General features: G+C 45.9%; 1 protein-coding gene across 2 annotated transcripts in view; it reads right to left on the bottom strand.

The window, feature by feature from the left end:
- Positions 1-16,604, bottom strand: part of USP10 (ubiquitin specific peptidase 10) — an 80,485-nt gene extending 63,881 nt beyond the window's left edge. The window contains exons 1-2 of one of the 2 annotated variants that reach the window (XM_025369642.1): positions 16,442-16,604; positions 11,567-11,687 (exon numbers count right to left, since the gene is read on the bottom strand). In XM_025369642.1, the coding sequence (XP_025225427.1) occupies positions 11,567-11,599 (33 nt within the window). In that variant the 5' untranslated portion in view covers positions 11,600-11,687; positions 16,442-16,604. The remainder of the gene's footprint in view (positions 1-11,566; positions 11,688-16,441) is intronic. The other variant, XM_025369643.1, reaches the window with a different exon arrangement.
- Between the last annotated feature and the right edge of the window lie 3,540 nt (positions 16,605-20,144).

Below are 20,144 nucleotides of genomic sequence, written 5' to 3'. Positions count from 1 at the left end.
CACCCACCCCCAGGCCAGATGGGAGCCCTGCCTGGCATACCACCCTCCTCGCCACAGTGCTCTGGTTCAGGGACGACCCAAAGGGCATGAAGCTCAGGACACCGCCTAGAATTCTGGGATGCACACTCACTCTCTTGGTCAGGCTGGTGTGACGGAGGCTGCGCCCAAATGTGAAGCCTGCAACTGCTGTGGCCATTCCGCCATCTTGGGGGAAACTAGCCCTGGGATAATACTGACATGCAGAATGAAAAGATGAAGAAATGCAAAGTGAAAAAATGAAGTCAAGTCCTCAAAACTCTAACTGAATGGCTGAATTAAACTCTGAAGCCTGATCTACCTCTGGAATTTCTAGTTATATGAGCCACTAAATCTCTAGTTTATGGTGTAAACCAGTTAGAAAGCTGAGCTCTACTTTTTTTTTTTTTTTTAAAGGGAGGGCACCCTAACACATGAATAGGGTAAGCAAAAAAGGAGATAAAAGGATAGCTGGGCAGCAGTGACCAGAGAATTCCTATAAAGCAGTAAGATCACCCAGCTGGGCTCACTGGCTCATGCCTATAATCCCAGTGCTTTGGGAGGCGGAGACCCTATTCCTTCTCAAGACTAGCTCATTACCCATCTTCATTCTCTGAATTACTACAAAAGAACCTGCCACATGCACCACACAATTCAGCACTTAATTACACATCCTGTAATATGCCCAGTTGTTTCTTATGCCTTAGCTATCCATTATACACAAGGGTAAGGATACTTTGGTTATCTTCCTGGATATCTACAGCAGTAGCTAAAATAGTTGGCCTTCACCAAACTTAAGCCAGCTTATTGATAAATATTTTATAAATGGGCCGGGAGTGGTGGCTCACGCCTGTAATCCAAGCACTTTGGGAGGCCGAGGCAGGCGATCCTGGATCACTTGAGGTCAGGAGATCGAGACCAGACTCACCAATATGGTGAAACACCATCTCTACTAAAAAATACAAAAAGTAGCTGGGCGTGGTGGTGCATGCCTGTACTCCCAGCTTCTCAGGAGGTTGAGGCAAGAGAATCACTTTAGCACGAGAGGTGGAGGTTGCAGTGAGCCAAGATTGCACACTGCACTCCAGCCTGGGCGACAGAGCAAGACTCTGTCTCAAAAAAAAAAAAAAAAACTAACAATAATAAACATATCTTTTAAAATATTTTTCAAACATTTCATATGTAGAACTTGTTTTTGATATTACTTTTAAAATTTAAAAAAATACATGTTTTAAATATCTCCTTAATACCCCTTAGCAAAATATACCTCTCCCTTTGTCCCAAAAATAATCCATGAATTAGGGATGTTCATATTTCAGGTTACAATAATGTACTTTATTTGCTCTAGAAAATAAGATAATTCACAACAACTAAAAACTGGACCCAAAAAAACCTGCCAAACATTACCATTTTTTAGTATGCATATACTATAACTTGTGAATACACGGCAGTCCTTAAAAAACAACGCTGAAGATTAAGTTAAGGCTCTTGAGATATAAAACAACAACCGCAAAGGAAAATATTTAATGGAAAAACATTCACAATGTAAGAAATGGAAAGCCACGCATGGTGGCTCACGTCTGTAGTCCCAGCGTTTTGGGTGGCTGAGGAGGGAGGATGGCCTGAGCCTGGGAGTTGGACGCTGCAGTGGGTGAGCTATGATCGGGCCACTCACTCCAGCCTGGATGATAGACCCAGACCCCATCTCTAAAAAAGAGGAAGAAGTAGGAAAAACTTCTTACTAAACAAGTATCATTCCACATTTTAAGAAGGAAAATACTATACCATGAACACCCCACAACGAGCTGGATCCCGCCAGCCACCCACCTCCCGCCAGCCACTGGCCACCCTAAGGCCTCCCCCTCCTCTAGGCACCATTCAGGCCTTCCACACTTCTCAACTGGGTCTCTGCAACAAACTACCTCCACCTCTGTGCTCACCCCTCACCCTCCAAACTGCATGTGGCCACCACAGAGCTGTCTCTCAACTCAACCTTACTGTTCTGGTGCCCAGAGAAAGCCTTTCAAGTCTCCCAGAACTTTTCAGACGAAAAGGCTCTAGCAGAGACTACAAGACGCACCATGCACCTTCCCAGCCAACCCCCAGCGCCGCAGCCCCATAACTCTCCACGCCCCAAATGCACTTCAGCGACAAGGCACACACCACGTCTTTCTGCTTTGGGTGCGGTTCTCTTGGGCCCCTGCTGGCCTGGATGACTGCGCACATTACAGAACTCAGTTCCAAAGGCTCATCTTTGTGAACTATTTTCCTCACAAACATGAACCAAGGTGTCCCCGGGGACTCTCTTGTGACCGCCTCTCTAACTCTGGAACCTAACAGTTGATTCTCTAGCTTCTTTACCACACTAGACCGTGGGCTTCTGAATATGTCCAATGTGGTATGCTTTCATGAATGTGTTTGTTAATAAATATTTCCTAAGCACTCACCACGTTCTAGGACTAGGGGCCCTAGCAGTGAACAAAGCAAACAAAAACCCCTGCCCTCACGGAGCTTACACTGGGGGAGGACAAGAGAGTGACCCTGAGACACGTATGTCAGGATACCGGATATGTAGGTATTAGGTGTGAAGTGCTCTGGAGAGGGAGCAAGGAGACAGGGGGACAAGTGTGAAGGAGGGCGCGATTTTACAGGTGGGTAAAGTGGGCCTAAGACAATGGCACAGGCACAGAGACTCACTGAAAGTGGGGGAGCAAGCCACAGGGACAGAGGGGGCGAGCCTGTCTACAGACAGAGGGTCTCGGGGAGAGACAACGTATTCCCCTCCATTTCTGTACAGACAATGCCTGCCACACAGCTGAGCTCAATAACTAGCGGGTGAACGATGGCTTTGGCTGAGACACCTAAAGTCACAAAGGTGGGGGAAAAGATCAACTAACTGCAGCAAACCAACTGAAAAGCTCTTTCCATGTTTACCGGTGACACATAATTGGGCCCTGTACTGGAAAGTTCGGCTGCTCCACGGATCTTGGATTTGGGCAACAGCTGCATTTGCTCTAAGCAGGCCTGCGAGGATCACCAGCATGTCCAAAGAGCCCCCACAGCCAAGTGCTTGCCAGTAACGCTGGTGAAGGCATTCTCTCCGCATTGCTAAGTGTCCTATGATCTCCAGACTACACTTGTTGAGAAAGAGACCAAGGAATAAAACAAAATAACTTATATGTGACGTGCGAGTCAGTCACCTGGATTCAAGAAACGATCACAACAGAGGTAAAGAGAGCACCGAAGAACCTGAAGAGAAGCTTAGGGGTCACACATGCATTCTAAATGCAGAAATGACAATCAATCTGATACTTTGGGAAGCAGCCACCTCTTCTTCAGCTCTCATTACTATTTCTACAGAAGGCAAATCTGTCCCTCGTGGTCTTGCAGGCTGTGGTCCTGAACTTCATGCCTAGAACTATTACAGAAACACCCAAAACAACCAGAAGCAGTCCTGAAAACAGTGAATGACAACCAGCTGTTCTCTGTTTTCTTCATCTGGTCTCTGTCAATTAACCTATTCATTGGACAAACACCTGAGTGCCCACTGTGCTAGGCAGTGGGGACACTGGGGGAGCCAGACCACACCAGACTCAAAAAAGCCTTCCCGACTGACAGAGCAGCCAGGCCGGCGGCTGCTTCCGGCTCATCCATGTGGTGTTCGCCTCTGCATAAGGCACAATCTCCACAGACACAGCCATGCCTTCCTTCTGCTACTCTCAGGACAGGGCCCACACAGGCCTCTCTACACAGCTGACTACCTTCAGAGGAAGGACAGGGCATCTACAGAATCAAAGTATAAGGGCCCTCAAAGCCTGCCGTGCACACAAAATACTGCAATTTGTTTCCCTTCTCATAGAGAAGAGATCAACTGATGAATATGCTAACTTAAGTCTATGTTTCCACCCAAAAGCAGCAAGGGCAAAGAAGCACAGCTGCAAGGTGTTTCTGTCCACCTTAAAAAGCAAAAGCCACGGGATGCGGTGGCAGGTGGATCACTTGAGGTCAGGAGTTCAAGACCAGCCTGGCCAACACGGTGAAACTCCACTTCTGCTAAAAATACAAAAATCAGCCAGGCATGGTGACGTGCACCTGTAATCCCAGCTACTCGGGAGGCTGAGGCAGAGAATCGCTTGAGGCCAGGAGGCAGACACTGCAGTCAGCTGAGATCTTGCCACTGCCTGGGTGACAGAACAAGACTCCATCTAAGACAAAAAAAAAAAAAAAGCTAGCCCTTTCTCACCGCCTAAAACTCTAGTTACAGGTGGAAGAAAAGTTTGTGCTGCTGGCACCTAACTTACAATACATCGTTATGGCACAGAAGAATAAAGAGGTAAGAAGCTAGAGAGAACCAAGCGTAATTATTTCAGCACCAGTTTGGGAAAAACTAGAGACTAGAATTTCCTCACCTGACAAATCCATGACCAACAACAGCAAAAGAGAGCAGGAATTCCTGATGGCGAATTGGCTTACTGCTACGTACACATCCTCGGAGACGCTGACAACAGGCTTCAGGATGAATTAGACAGTTCCAATTCTCTGGGACATCAGGTGCTCACAGTTACACTGAGCTGTGGGGGAGTGTGCTGATCCCATGCTGTCCACAGGGGTCCTATTTCAAGATGTGGGGTGCAGAGCACTAGCCAGAGCAGCTCTTAAGGCTTTGGGGAACACATCTGTACTTATATTTTTAAAAATATATGTTTTTTGCAACTTACAAATCCCAACACAGGCCCTGGCACAGAGCAAGTGCTGGGCAAATGCTTGTTTAAAAGGCATTAATTATTTACTTAATGAATGCCAAATCAAACTGAAATCTCATTCTGAAGACACAACATGACAGATCTTCAAAGTGGCAAAATGTCAGGTTTCTCATCTGCTCAGAACTGTTCCACAATTCCACTCAGCACTAAAATAAGTTAGTATCACACTCAGAATGAGGGGCACAATCCGTATCTTCGTTGTTGTTCACATCTAACCTAGACTGGAGATGTAACACTTTGTCCGAAATATGATTTCGTTATTGCTATTCATGGGAAAGTGATCAACAAGTTAAAAGGAAAAAAGCTGTACACAAACCCATGCAGAGGATCTGCAACCTGAGCCTGGCTGGGACAGCCTGGGGACCTGCTCACAGGGATCCTTACTCAGTGTCTTTGAGTGGCACCCAGGGTGCCAGGTGATTCTGGTGTTAGAAGAGGGCATTTAAGGATCACAAACCTAAAAACGCTGTTAAACCCAATGATTCCAAATTTCTCAAGTTTACTGCCAAAAGTACTAAAGGAAACATTTAAAATAAGGTAACAGAAGTCAGCTAAGTTTTTCTTAATATCTTCTTTAGTTTCTACAAACATCATCGGGACAGATGTTTGTGTTTAAAGGTGCCTCTCCCTCAAAATAAACGGAATACGCCCCTAAACGACCTTCCCTACCGACTCTATCCAATTATCACTGACGACACCGAAGGGCTACTTGCCTTACATTAATCTGTCTCAGAAGTCCCCAAAAGAAATGCCCTACTTCTTTCCCCTCAAAGTTATGAGGCTTAAGATGCCAAGGTGAGCAGAGAGTCGAGTCCCAGTTATGCAGGAGAGCCTAAAGAATCAAATCCCTGACAACTCTCAAAGCATCTCAGGAAGACCCCTGCACAATCATCTCAACCCAGCAAACTCTTTTTTTTTTGAGATGGAGTCTTGCTCTGTTGCACGGGATATAGTGCAGTGGCACAATCTGGCTCACTGAAACCTCTGCCTCCCGGCTTCAAGTGATTCTCCTGCCTCAGCCTCTCCAGTAGCTGGGATTACAGACATGTGCCACCATGCCCAGCTAGTTTTTGTATTTTTAGTAGAGATGGGGTTTCACCATGTTGGCCAGACTGGTCTCAAACTCCTTACCTCAAGTGATCCACCTACTTCAGTCTCCCAAAGTGCTGGGATTACAAGCGTGAGCCTTGCACCCGGCCTCAACCAGCAATCTTAACACAGAGCGTTGCTACCAACTTAACTCAGTCCTGAGCTTAGATTATCAAATTCTTTACTTCTCCTCTCCAGACTCCTGGCTAACCACTTCACCCTACACACCACTTCAGCCACAAATTTATCTGTTTCCCAAACAGGCTGCAGGCTTTGAGACTGTTCCTCTGCACATTCTCCTCCACATGCCCTTGTCCGTGTGCTTCTCTGCCTGGAAAACTCCAGCTCAAATGTCACCGTTCTAGAAGAGACGTCTTCCCAGCTTTGCCTGACATTCAGTCCCACTCTCTTCCTTTTTCGAAACACCTTATACCTAAGTCCTGAGTCATGCAACTTCTCTCCACCTCCATTGCACGTTCTGAGTCAAAAGTCCAAGGACCCTGCTCTAAATGATCTCCTCACTGCCACTGCAACCCCGTGAGTCCATTCTTCACTGGGCAGAGTATGATCCCAAACGGCAATCTGATTATGAGGTTCCATGGTCAAATGTTGTACCATCCCGGCCGGGCGCGGTGGCTCACACCTGTAATCCCAGCACTTTGGGAGGCCAAGGCGGGTGGATCACGAGGTCAGGAGATCGAGACCATCTGGCTAACACAGTGAAACCCCATCTCTACTAAAAATACAAAAAATTATCGGCACATTGGCGGGCGCCTGTAGTCCCAGCTGCTCAGGAGGCTGAGGCAGGAGAATGGCGTGAACCCAGGAGGCGGAGCTTGCAGTGAGCCAAGATCGCGCCACCGCACTCCAGCCTGGGTGACAGAGCGAGACTCCGTCTCCAAAAAAAAAAAAAAAAAATGTTGTACCATCCCCTCTTCCACACTTTTCTCAGGATAAAGACAGTAACATCTAACAAAGACTGCAAAACTGGACGGTGCGTCTGTCCTTCCCCTCCAGCTCTGTGCCCAAGACACAGGTCCTTGCTGAGTTCTCTGCAGTGCTCCAAATTCCCTCCAGCTGAAGGTCCACCGCACATGCTGTCCCCACTGCCTCATGCTGTTAACGCATCACTTCCACGGGAACCATTCTCTGACTTCAGATCGTGTTCCCTTCCTTTGGGAAACATCTCTCAGTTTGGAGTGACATGTATTTAACTGTGATTATCTGATTAACAAACTGTCTTCCTCACTGGACCCATAAACTCCTCGGTGGGAGAAACAATGCCTGTTTTTGCTCATTACTCCCTCCTCAGTGCCTGGTACACAGCGGCCACTCAGTAACTATTTGCTGAATGAATGAAGAAACGAACGAATGAATGTTCTTGACTATGTTGCTCACACTTGTGTTACAAGAATTACCACCCTAAAACTGGATGCACCCAGTCATCAGCCTGCTTCTCTCCCTCGCTACCCGGTGAACCTGTAAAGCACAGGAATTCTCTCTTCAGCTCTACACTCCTAACATCCGGCCACCAACATCTCTGAATAATCACAAAAGATATAAAGTCCTTCATATGTGGTTCTGAAAAAAGTGTCTAATATTCTGCAAATTCATTCTAAACAAAACAGTAAACCACACTTGGAAGCCCTGATTTTGCATTTTATTACAAGTCAGAAGTAGTTCGATGTGGTTCTTTCTCAGGAGTGGGCCTGAGCTGGGGAGTGTTTTGTTTTTTGCCATTGCAGTGCTCTGATGAAACAAAGTGACAGAAGACAAAAATATGACTTTGAAGAAGATGGAGAAAAATTCAGGTTAATTACCCGGTTTCTCATTATTCCCTAGGGCAGGTGACTTACCAATCTCCAACTAATAAAAAGTTTGTCCTCATAAATCTAGTGCAAAGGCAATGGATGGACAAGAATCTGAATGTGAATCAGACCTCCTTTATTGTTTTTTGAGACGGAGTTTCACTCTTTCACCCAGGCTGGAGTGAAGCGGCGTGATTTCAGCTCACAGCAACCTCTGCCCCTACGGGTTCAAGCTATTCTCCTGCCTCAGACTCCCAAGCAGCTGGGAATATAGGTGCCCACCACCATGCCCGACTAAATTTTTTTATTTTTAGCAGAGATGGGGTTTCACCATGTAGGCCAGGATGGTCTCAAACTCCTGACCTCAGGTGATCCACCCGCCTCGGCCTCCCAAAGTGCTGGGATTATAGGCGTGAGCCACCACGCCCAGCCCAGACTTCTTTTTACAATATGAACACCGGACAGCATGACTGCTGTTAACGGCGTGGAAGTCTTCAAAATATTTCTTTTCTTTTCTTTCTTGACATGAGTCTCGCTCTGTCACCCAAGCTGAAGTGCAGTGGCACAATCTCAACTCACTACAATCTGCACCTCCCAGGTTCAAGCGATCCTCCCACCTGAACCTCCCAAGTAGCTGGGACTACAGAAGAGCACCACCATGCCCAGCTAATTTTTGTATTTTTTGTAGAGAAAGAGTTTTGCTATGTTGCCCAGGCTGGTCCCAAACTCCTGAGCTTGAGTGATTCACCTGCCTCAGCCTCCCAAAGTGCTGGAATTACAGGTGTGAGTCACTGCACCTGGCCTAAAATATTTCTTAAGAAAAAAAAAATTGTTTGGACAACATGTTATAAGTTTTGACAGCACTTCCACAATCCCCCGCATACTGGATCCTGATAAGCCACTTTAATCTCTCGAATATCTGCTTCATTCCCTGGCAAAATTAGGTAAAAATAAGAAAACTGACTTCAGTAGATGTTTTCAATAATTTTGAAAACAAGGTTTGCTCAATAAAGCTCAGTTCAGTGACTAGGCAGAACAGAAATACTCCAATGGAAAAAAGCATAGAAGACACACACCAAACTGACAATGAAGGATCAGAGAGGAAGGGAATGACTTCTACTTTTCACTTTAAATACTTCTGTGCTGTTTTCGTGTCTTAAAAATAGCATGTCATAATAGAAAGCAAAATAAAGAACTTCATTGTACCACACACAATATTTAGTGGATAGTAACACATTATAGTAACAGATTTTGTAATTAGTAACATTAAAGTTTTTAAACACGCATTTCATTCATTCATTCTGTAAATGCTTATGGAGAAACTACTAAGGGGAAGTCACAATGTGAAAGATTATGCCTTCATCAGTCTCTTCCAGAAAACCAGTTTGGCAAAGTAGAAAAAGCAAAGGATTCAGGAGTCAAAACACCTGCTTTCAAAAGGTCCTGAGGGCCAGCAGCCATGTGACCTCAAGTCACAACCTCTCTGGGTCTTATCTTACTCATCTGTAAAATGGTTATAATAATACAGGACAGAGTTGCTGTAAAGGCTCAAACAAGCTACGGCACTTTCTAAACTATGCAGTTCATAGAGTTTATAGGCTTCAAGTGATGACTCCTGCAATGCTTAGTATTTTGTAATAAATATGTTCCTCCTTGTCCAATGATCACATCTACCCAGAAGGCCTACGTGAGGTCTTAAATGAATATATATATAGTCTTTGCAGCTATCTAAGGGAAATTATTACTTAAGATATCAAGAGAAGGGGTATATAGGAACTCTCCGTACTTTCTTCTCAATTTTGCTGTGAACCTAAAACTGCTCTTGGCCGGGCGCGGTGGCTCACGCCTGTAATCCCTGCACTTTGGGAGGCCGAGGCGGGCGGATCACGAGGTCAGGAGATCGAGACCATCCTGGCTAACAAGGTGAAACCCCGTCTCTACTAAAATACAAAAAATTAGCCGGGCGTGGTGGCGGCGCCTGTAGTCCCAGCTACTCGGGAGGCTGAGGCAGGAGAATGGCGCGAACCCGGGAGGCGGAGCTTGCAGTGAGCCGAGATGGTGCCACTGCACTCCAGCCTGGGGGACAGAGTGAAGACTCCGCCTCAAAAAAATAAATAAATAAATAAATAAAAAATAAAACTGCTCTAAAAAAATTAAGTATAAAAAAATTGTTTCAATGCACTAGAAGTTTTTTATATTGGGCAGGAATCTCAAAAACCTCTAGAATTGAACTTCATTTTGAAATTCTCTTCTACTTTTAACCAAAACTTCAACATGTCCTATCAAAAGTAAAAAGACTGATACTTTCAGAATGAACAGGGAGGCTGGGCGTGGTAGCTCACACCTATAATCCCAGTACTTTAGTAAATTGAGGCAGGAGGATCCCTTGAGGCCAGGAGTTCGAGACCAGTCTGGGAAACACAGGAATCCCTGTCTCTACAAAACAACAACAAATTGTTTTTTCAAAGAATGAGTAGGGAGGCTGGGTGCAGTGGCTCCCGCCTGTAATCCCAGCACCTTGGGAGGCCAAGGTAGGTGGATCACCTGAGGTCAGGAGTTTGACACCAGCCTGACCATCATGGTGAAACCCCGTCTCTACTAAAAATACAAAAAAAAAATTAGCTGGGCATGGTGGCTCAAACCTGTAATCCCAGCACTCTGAGAGGCCAAGGGGGGCAGATCACCTAAGGTTAGGAGATCAAGACCAGCCTGACCAACATGTTGAAACCTGTGTCTACTAAAAGTACAAAAACTGGGCCAGGTGCGGTAGCTCATGCCTGTAATCCCAGCACTTTGGGAGGCTGAGGCAGCTGGATCACCTGAGGTCAGGAGTTCGAGATCAGCCTAACATGGTGAAACCCCATCTCTACTAAAAATACAAAAAACTTAGCTGGGCACGGTGGCAGGCGCCTGTAATCCCAGCTACTCAAGAGGCTGAGGCAGGAGAATCGCTTGAATCTGGGAGGTAGAGGTTGTAGTGAACCGAGATCGTACCATTGTACTCCAGACTGGGCAAGAGAGTGAGACTGTCTCAAAAAAAAAAAAAAACCAAGGGCATAACATGTCTGTACTCAATATACACAAATGAAAAGGAGCCCATCTTCATAAAACAAAGACAAATGGGAAACAAAAATCTAGCACCATCAGATCACGAAGAGAGAGAAAGGGAAGGAAGGAGGGAGGAGTCAGCTAGAAGTAAAAATCAGGTACAAAAGGCACAGGAGTGGCTGGGTGTGGTAGCTCACACCTTTAATCCCAGCACTTAGGGAGGCGGGCGGATCATGAGGTCAGGAGATCGAGACCATCCTGGCTAACACAGTGAAACCCCATCTCTACTAAAAATACAAAAAATTAGCTGGGCGTGGTGGCGGGCCCCTGTAGTCCCAGCTACTCGGGAGGCTGAGGCAGGAGAATCGCTTGAACACGGGAGGCAGAGGTTGCAGTGAGATGAGATCACGCCACTGCACTCCAGCCTGGGCGAGAGTGAGACTCCATCTCAAAAAAAAAAAAAAGAAAAAGAAAAAAAAAAGGCACAAGAGTGGGGACCCTCAGTTTGTTACCACAGATGCTCTCACTTCAAAAGGGACTGGTTTTGAGACTCCTGAGCCATACAGTACAGGCTTAAGGAGATGTCCCTCCAGCTGATGCCAGAAAAATAAACAGAGAATGGATCTGAAGAATGACAACCGATAAGGCTGTAGACACAAGCCCAACCTGGAGGAGACTGGGGACTCTTAGGAGTAGCCATCATTACAGTGCAGACGGTGGCAGGTGCTGCGCCCGTACTCCACATGTACACTCTCCTAACAATTTTCATGTGAGCCCAAAAGGGAAAGTCGAGGAATTCAGGCTTTAATAGCCCCAAACCACAGTTCTATCTCAACACCTTACCCGCCCTATTCCAGGAGAGGGCAACCAGGGCATGATGTTTCAAGACAGGGCAGAATGGCAGTGCTGGTAGAGCTTCCGGGTTCTCAAGTCATCTGATGAAAATGGGATCATGGCCCAGGAGCTTTCAAATAGCCAGAAAATAGCCACTTCAGAAAAAGTCTACGATCTGAAGATTCTACATCAAGGTTTACGATAAATTCTACATTTTCTGGTCCTTGAAACAAATACTATACACAAATCCCATGGGCTACCTTTATTTTCCTACACTAACTCTTCATCCAGCCTGTATTGACAGAAATGGTCACAGAAAGACCTTTTGGGAGAACACTTCAATAAACAGGAAAACTGCAGTCCAAGCACATGTAAGTCTTTGGAAATGAACATCTACACTGCTGAAGTGGCACTAAAGTGACAAATGACAGTAATCCAATGGCCCAAGGCCAGCAAATTCCATTGCAAACAGATTTATCTGTTTTGTGCGATGGTGATTCTTGCATGTGTGGCAGTAAATAGATAAGTAACAGCCTAATTACAAATTCAAAAGCAAGCTCTTCCCACTATGTTTCATATTTTGGCATATCATCCGTAAGAAGTGCCCTCAGCAACCGCGTTTAATGTATCACTTGAATACCAGCAACCATTAACAGGAAGTACCGACATGTCTGAAATTATATCTTTAAAAACAAACAAACAAAAAAACAGAAACAAAAACCCTGATGTAACTAATTCAACTGGAGATGATACCACTTTTCTCAATTACTTGAATGTTATATTCTGAGCACAGCGCTATGAATGTGCCGCTTAGGCTTGGCATTAAACAGCAATCATTAAGCTTGGTAATCCTTTTCTCCTTTAAGTTTTCCTATGTGAATCACTGCTTAAATCCTATCAGTTCCACGTAACAGAACACTAGAATACATGTCCTAACTTTTGCTTTAGTGAGGAATTTAGAATGTGGTAGGCCCCCTTAGTATTCACCGGAATTTCAGTGCACTGCCCTCTCAACCAGATGGGCTCAAGAGCATGAAGGTGAGGTCCTGGTACAGGGCGGCTGCTCAGATCATCTGTACAAACCATTCAGGCGACCACTGGCTCACAAACTTAAAACATCTACTCTTAGGACATGTTTAAATAGCTTGCTGTCACTAAGAAAAGGAAAACTGTTATCTCCAAATGCCCTGTCAACATTTCAAATAATTGTATTTACTTCAGCTGCTCATTACTTGAGACTCTAATAAAAATCTATCTCTTTCAAGAACTAACACTAATCCAGCTGTCAGCTAGAAACAGATATTCAGCAATACAGTAACATTCAGCCATACGCTAGAGGTGGAAACCAAGAGTTTCCATCATGTAAAATTTGGGGGCCCTGTTATCACAAGGTAAAAAAAAAAAAAGAGACTGGGGTGAGTCTATGCAGACAAGGACAGAACCCAACTGCATGACATTCGAATTGGGTGTAGGAAGCATTATTGTGGAGATTTCACTACAAATGACATCAATAATCACAAATATTTTTTCAGGTGTAAGGCAAAACTAACAGCTTCAAATTAATTACCGCAAATCATTTAATTGGTGCCCTTGGTGACAAAGAGTTCACTTGGACTTACACTTCAACTGCTGAAGTTCATTTGTATTTGCTAAAATGTTGACAGTCACTGGTCTCAAAATGTTTCCAAATTCTTCACTATTACACTTCAATACAGGTAACAGGGATCAACCAACACCTTCTAATAATTGGAAATAGGGTTATGAACCTAAAAACTTTTTAATTTATTATTTATTTTGAGTTGGAGTTTCATGCTTTTTTTTTTTTTTTTGAGATAGAGTCTTGCTCTGTCACCCAGGTTGGAGTGCAGCGGCATGATCTCGGCTCACTGCAACCTCCGCCACCTGGGTTCAAGTGATTCTCCTGCCCCAGCCTCCCAAGTAGCTGGGACTATAGGCGAGCTTCACCACACTCGGCTAATTTTTGTATTCTTCATAGAGACGGGGTTTCACCATGTTGGTCAGACTGGTCTCAAACTCCCCACCTCAAGTGATCCACCCGCCTGGGCCTCCCAAAGTGCTGGGATTACACGCACGAGCCACGGCGCTGACCTGTAAACATTTTTAAATTGTAACTTTTTCCACGTACCATTATTCTCAGTGACAAATTTAACTTTAACAAGTCAAATTTTTTTTTTTTTGAGACAGAGTTTTGCTCTTGTTGCCCAAGCTGCAGTGCAATGGCGCGATCTCAGCTCACTGCAACCTCCACCTTCCGCGTTCAAGCGATTCTCCTCCCTCAGCCTCCGAGTAGCTGGGATTATAGGCACATGCCACCACGCCCCGCTAATTTTGTATTTTTAGTAGAGACGGGATTTCTCCATGTTGGTCAGGCTGGTCTCCAGCTCAGACTCAGGTGATCCACCCGCCTCAGCCTCCCAAAGTGCTGGAATTACAGGTGTGAACCACCGTGCCCCGCCCCGGACAAGTCAAATTTAAAATAAGACCTTTAATTTGCAGTTGTTATTCCCAACAGAAACAAGTAATATGCATATCATGTCGCTTAACACCTGATAAACAATCAGTATTTGCTGAATGAATGAATGGCCATTAAGGCTGCAAGACTCTTAGAACAGTAGGCAAACAAATAAAACAAATTTATTAAAACGCTCAGAATGACTCGAGCAGGAACCAGTAACTAAATCCTGTCATATATGATTCCATTACTTGTTTCCATTACTATTTTTTTTTATTGAAAATTATTAGAAATCGGCCAGGGGCAGTGGCTCACACCTATAATCCCAGCACTTCGGGAGGCCGAGGCGGGTGGATCACCTGAGGTCAGGAGTTTGAGACCAACCTGATCAACATGGTGAAACGCGTCTCTAATAAAAATACAAAAAATTAGCCGGGCGTGGTGGCGGGCGCCTGTAACCCCAGCTACTTGGTAGGCTGAGGCAGAAGAATCGCTTGAACCTCAGAGGCAGAGGTTGCAGTGGGCCAAGATGGCGCCACTGCACTCCAGCCTAGGCAACAAGAGCAAAATTCCATCTCAAAAAAAAAAAAAAAGAAAAGAAAATTATGAGAAATCAAACTATTTCCTTTGCTACTTTCTCCATGCTACAACTTAAAAGCATTTAAATCATACTTTAAAAGAATAAACCCAAAGTGTTGCTAACATTTCTGTTCGCCAACTTTTGCTACTCCAATTTTCTAAAGATGTATATAACGACGCTTTAGACTGTTGTATAAAATGTAAATACTGGGACAACGAATTTACAATTAAGTTTACATATTATCCATCCCCATTAATTAACATTTCAATCAACCTTTAATTGTGATTGATGCTTATTAAATAAAGGAAGTGAGTTATGCCTAAAGATGCTTTCTTCATGTCAAAATCACAAGGAATATTACACATTAATTCATAATGAGACTTATACTTGTTCATACCAATTTAAATAGGCTAATTAGTATTTAAGTTGAGGAAAAGCAAATATCAAATCTTTTTTTGTTTAAAATAGAAAGGTCTAAACAAAGCTAAATACACCAAATCTCTTAAAATCTTTGTGTTATACATTTGTAAAAACTATTCAACTGCTGATGCCTTCTTTCGTGCAAAGACCTATACTACTTACAAAAGTAAATGTACAAAGGAACAAAATGTTAAAGGGGGAAGTTCTGATGCAAACTAAACTACAGCTAATTTAACACAATTGAAGCTTGTCGTAACATCTAATTTTTTAAAAAGTTTTCGCATTTTAGATTCCACAACACGCATTCATTACAATAGTTACGAAAATCATGTTTCAAAAGAGGTCTAGTCAGATTAACTTCATCTGCAGAACGGCAAAAAAACCCAACTGCTTATGAAGGGTTATGATTTTACCCGCCACCAGTTTTCCGAATGGCTACTTTGTTTCATTTCCCCATATTTAATACAAATACACAATGAGATGGTTAAAAAGTGTGCAACAATTTATAGGGACCAGATGCCAACAAATTAGCAGTCTAAAGCAAGACTGACAAATAATAACATCACGCCGATTTTTGTCCAGAATAATTACAATGGCGGAGGGGGGACATGGGGTGGGAGAAGGGGTGGGAGAGGTGAATAAGAGCTTAACTCTACACGCACATCTCCCAAAAAGAGCTCTTTCTTTCCACTACGGGATTATTGTAAAGGGCCCCTAAGCTTTAGATACTGTTCAGGCAGGGTGCGTTAGTGTCAGCCTGGCTGGGATGGATTCGTGCAAGGGATGTCACTCAAATGCAAGTGAAAGTACGGTCCTTGCGACTTATTTCGAGTTTTCTTTGCAACAGTAGCCTAACGCCGCTACTCAGCGACTTCTATCTAAAAACCAGAAAATCAGCAGCCCCCGCGTCATCAATCAAGCTGAAAAAGGAAGCTTTGGGGGCAAAGGGGCAACAGGGCACCCCTAAATCTTTGACGCTCGCTCTGGGTAGAGGCAGCAACCTGAGCTGCTCTGGGGCTCCTGCCGCTCCAGGGGACTCCCGGAGCCCCCGGGCCGCCTCCCCGGGCCGGCGCGGCGGGGAGGGCCCCACTCCACACCCCGGGCTCGCCCCGCGGTCCAGCCCCAGGGAGGTTAACCCCTTCGGCGCCCCCCACGCCCTCCCCAGGCGGAGACCGGAGCCCCAGTCCCTCGGCCTCTCCGGGACTAGGGGGCCTGGGTGGCTCAGGGGGACGAAGGCGCGACGGGCGCGGAGGCGGCGGGTGGCTCCGGCCTAGGCCCGGGCAGCGTGTCCCGGCGCCCTCCCCCACTCCCACACGCTCGCTCCGGGCAGGGCGCGGGCGCCCGCCCGCTGCGGCGTCCGCCCGCCCCGGGCTCGGGCCCCTTCCGGCCGAAGGCGCGGACCGGCGGCTACCTGCGGGCTGTGGAGGGCCATGGCTGCCCGTTTCAATGGGACTCGGCGTTCCTCCGGCTGCTCACGCTGCTTCCCCCGCCGCCGCCATCTTCTCGCCCGCACATACACACTCGCATCGGCCGCCGCGCCTGCGCACTGGCCGCGCGCCGCGGGGCGCGGGGAGGCCGGCGTGCTGCTGCGCCTGCGCGGCCGACAGGTGGGCGTGCGTCTGCCGGGCCGCGGACCTTCCCTGCCCCGCCTGGAACCGGCCGGACTCTGAGCCCCGCGACCCTCGGGCGGAAGATGCCGGGCGGCTGCATTCTAAGAGCCCGCCGGGTCCCGCCTGCGAAGCCGGAAGGGGAGGCAGCAGGCAGGTGGAGGTGGCAACGCCGAGGCGCCGGCGGGCCCCGGCTCCTCACCTACTGGCACCTGGGCCCCCGGAGCTCGGGAGCCGCGGCCTTTGGTCGGCCTGGGGCCCACGAGCCGCCCTCGGCGTCCCTGGGCCCGGGCCTCGGCAGTGTTCGCGTTAGATCTCCGAGGAGGGTCAGGTTTATGAAGATCCCATTGCCGCCCATTCATTCATTCGTTCACTCTTCATTCACTCCCCAAGTCCTGCCTGGGCGCCTGGGCCACGCCTTTTGCTAGGCATTAGGGGAAAAAAGGAAAACAGAAACAAAACATAGGGCATAAAAGCATGCGCAAAGTGCTTGACATGAAAGCACTCAGCAAGTGCTACGTGTTGCACACGTGCGTGCGTGTGCACGGCAAACCAGCCTTGGGGGTCGTTGGTCCATTCATTATTGAGAAGCAGGCGCCCCTGCCTGACTGCACCGTTTTCCAGCCAGTGGGCCCACCCTCGGGTTTTGGCCCCTTTTCTAGCTGTGATTTCAGACAAGCGACTTCACTTCACTAAGCGTTGGTCTCCTCACCTGTAAATAAGACAAATATGTCGTAAAGCGTAAGATTTCTGTGAAGTTCAAATTAGATTAATGTGAGCACACTGGCCAAGAGAACGGTCAATAAAAATTGACTACTGGGATTGTTACTAATAACCATTATCATTGCTTTCATTTGTTCAACAAACACCTACAGAGAGTCTGCTCTTGCTAGACCCTACGCTAAGCAGAGGAGATTAACAGGAAGATCCATTCCCACCTTACATAAAATAGGGAGCCTGATCTCTTCATAAGTGGGATGCCATGAAACATATAAGTGGGCCAGGCGCGGTGGCTCACGCCTGGAATCCCACACATTGGGAGGCCGAGGCGGGCGGATCACAGTGAAGAGTTGGAGACCAGTCTGGCCAATATGATGAAACCCTGTCTGTACTAAAAATACAGAAATTGGCGGGTTGTAGTGATCCAATGTAGTGATTGATCCAATCAATCTTGCTTGGATCCTGATATGTCTTTTAAGCTGATTTTACTGTTTATTTGTTGACAATTGAAGACATTTTAATATGGATTGGATATAGGTGATCTTTGTGAATTATTGGTAATTTTATAGTGTAATAATGATACTGCACTCCTTGAGAGAATGTCCTTATTGTGAGGTGATGCATTCTGAATAATTTAGGAGTGAAGGCCATAATGCCTGTAAACTATTGTTTAATGGTTCAACAAAAGATAAAATCATATACACACATAAACATTCAGGGAGAGACAGCAAATATGGCAAAATGTTTACAATCGTAGGCTCTCAGTAGTGCTATATATTTCAGCTTTTCTCTATGTTTGAAAATTTTTATAACAGTTGAGGAAAACAATACAATATAGTGTCTATGCTATGATTTTAACCATGGAAAAGCAACATCTGCACATGGATAGAAACTGGGGGACGTGAAAACTCACGGGTGATTTATGGTTGTCTCTCTGGCTGGGGGTGGTGGCTCACACCTGTAATCTCAGCACTTTGGGAGGCTGAGACGGGTGGATCGCCTGAAGTCAGGAGTTCAATACCAGCCTCATCAACATGGTGAAACCCCGTCTGTACTAAAATTACAAAAATTAGTCAGGCATTGTGGCAGGTGCTTGTAATCCCAGCTACTCAGGAGGCTGAGGCAGAAGAATCACTTGAACCCGGGAGGCAGAGGTTGCAGGGAGCCGAGATGGTACCATTGCACTCCAGCCTGGACAACAAGAGTGAAATTCTGTCTAAAAAAAAAAAATATATATATATATATATATATATATATATATACATGGTTGTTTGTCTGATTTTTATCATACAGTTGCTTGAATAACAAATAAAAGTGATAATAAACAAAAGATCCCAGGCCGGGCGTGGTGGCTCATGCCTATAGGCCCAGCACTTTAGGAAGCTGAGGCGGGTGGATCACCTGAGCTCAAGAGTTCGAGACCAGCCTGGCCAACATGGTGAAACCCCGTCTCTGCTAAAAATACAAAAATTAGCCGGGCATGGTGGCAGGCACCTGTAATCCCAGCTACTTGGGGGACCGAGGCAGGAGAATTGCTTGAACCTGGGAGGCGAAGGTTGCAGTGAGCCAAGATCATGCCATTGCACTCCAGCCTGGGAGACAAAAGCGAGACTTCTTCTCAAAAAAATAAATAAATAAGTAAATAAAATAAGAAAGATCACAGTCTTCATTTTCAAATAATTCACATAGATATTAACATGTATCTTCAGTATAAGGAAATAGATGTTAAAAGGAAGATATGAACACGCACTATAGCCTACAGTGCTTAGCAGACCTTGGGGATGTACTTTGGCTGTGTCCCCACCCAAATCTCACCTTGAATTGTCATAATCCCCACATGTCAAGAGTGGGGCCAGGTGGAGATAACCGAATCATTGGTGTGGTTTTCCCCATGCTGTTCTCTTGGTAGTGAGTAGGTCTCACTAAATCTAATGTTTGTGTGTGTGTCTGTATGGTTTTTTTGTTTGGTTGGTTTTTTTGTTTGGTTGTTTTTTGTTTTTTTGAGACAGTCTTGCTCACCCAGGCTGGAGTGCAGTGGCGGGATCTCAGCTCACCACAACGCCTCCTAGGTTCAAGTAATTCTCCTGCCTCAGCCTCTGGTAGCTGGGACTACAGGCATGTGACACCACGCCCAGCTAATTTTTGTAGTTTTAGTAGAGATGGGGGTTTCACCATGATGGCCAGGCTGGTCTTGAACTCCTGACCTCAAGCGATCTGCCCACGTCAACCTCCCAAAGTGCTGGGATTACAGGCATGAGCCACCGCACCCAGACTCTAATGGTTTTACAAATGAGAGTTCCCCTGCACAAGCTCTCTTGCTTGCTGCCATATTAGATGTGACTTTGCTCCTTATTCACCTTCTGCCATGATTGTGAGGCCTCCCCTGCCATGTGGAACTGTGAGTCAATTAAACCTCTTTGTTTTATAAATTACCCAGTTTGGGTATGTCCTTATTAGCAGTGTGACAACAGACTAATACACCTGGTATCTCCCATGAGTCTAGGGACAGTGGTCTAAACCTGGAGTCAAGACAGGCCCAAGTTCAAATCTGGAATCCCCCACTCACTGGCTGTGTGAACCTGGGCAAGTTACCTAAATTTTCTGTGAATCTTTTGTAGGAGGTGGTGTCATGGGCAGAATAATGCCCCTCCCCTCAAAGATGTCCATGCCCCAACCTCAGAACCTGTGAATATATTACTTTGCATGGCAAAAGGAACATTGCAGATGTGATAATGTTACGGGCTTTGAGATGGATTATGCTGGGAAATAATCTAATTATGACATGAC

Source organism: Theropithecus gelada, chromosome 20 (genome assembly GCF_003255815.1).
Source record: "Theropithecus gelada isolate Dixy chromosome 20, Tgel_1.0, whole genome shotgun sequence".
Taxonomy (NCBI): domain Eukaryota; kingdom Metazoa; phylum Chordata; class Mammalia; order Primates; family Cercopithecidae; genus Theropithecus; species Theropithecus gelada.
Note: the sequence above shows the minus strand (reverse complement) of the source record. Positions and strands in the feature narration are given on the sequence as shown.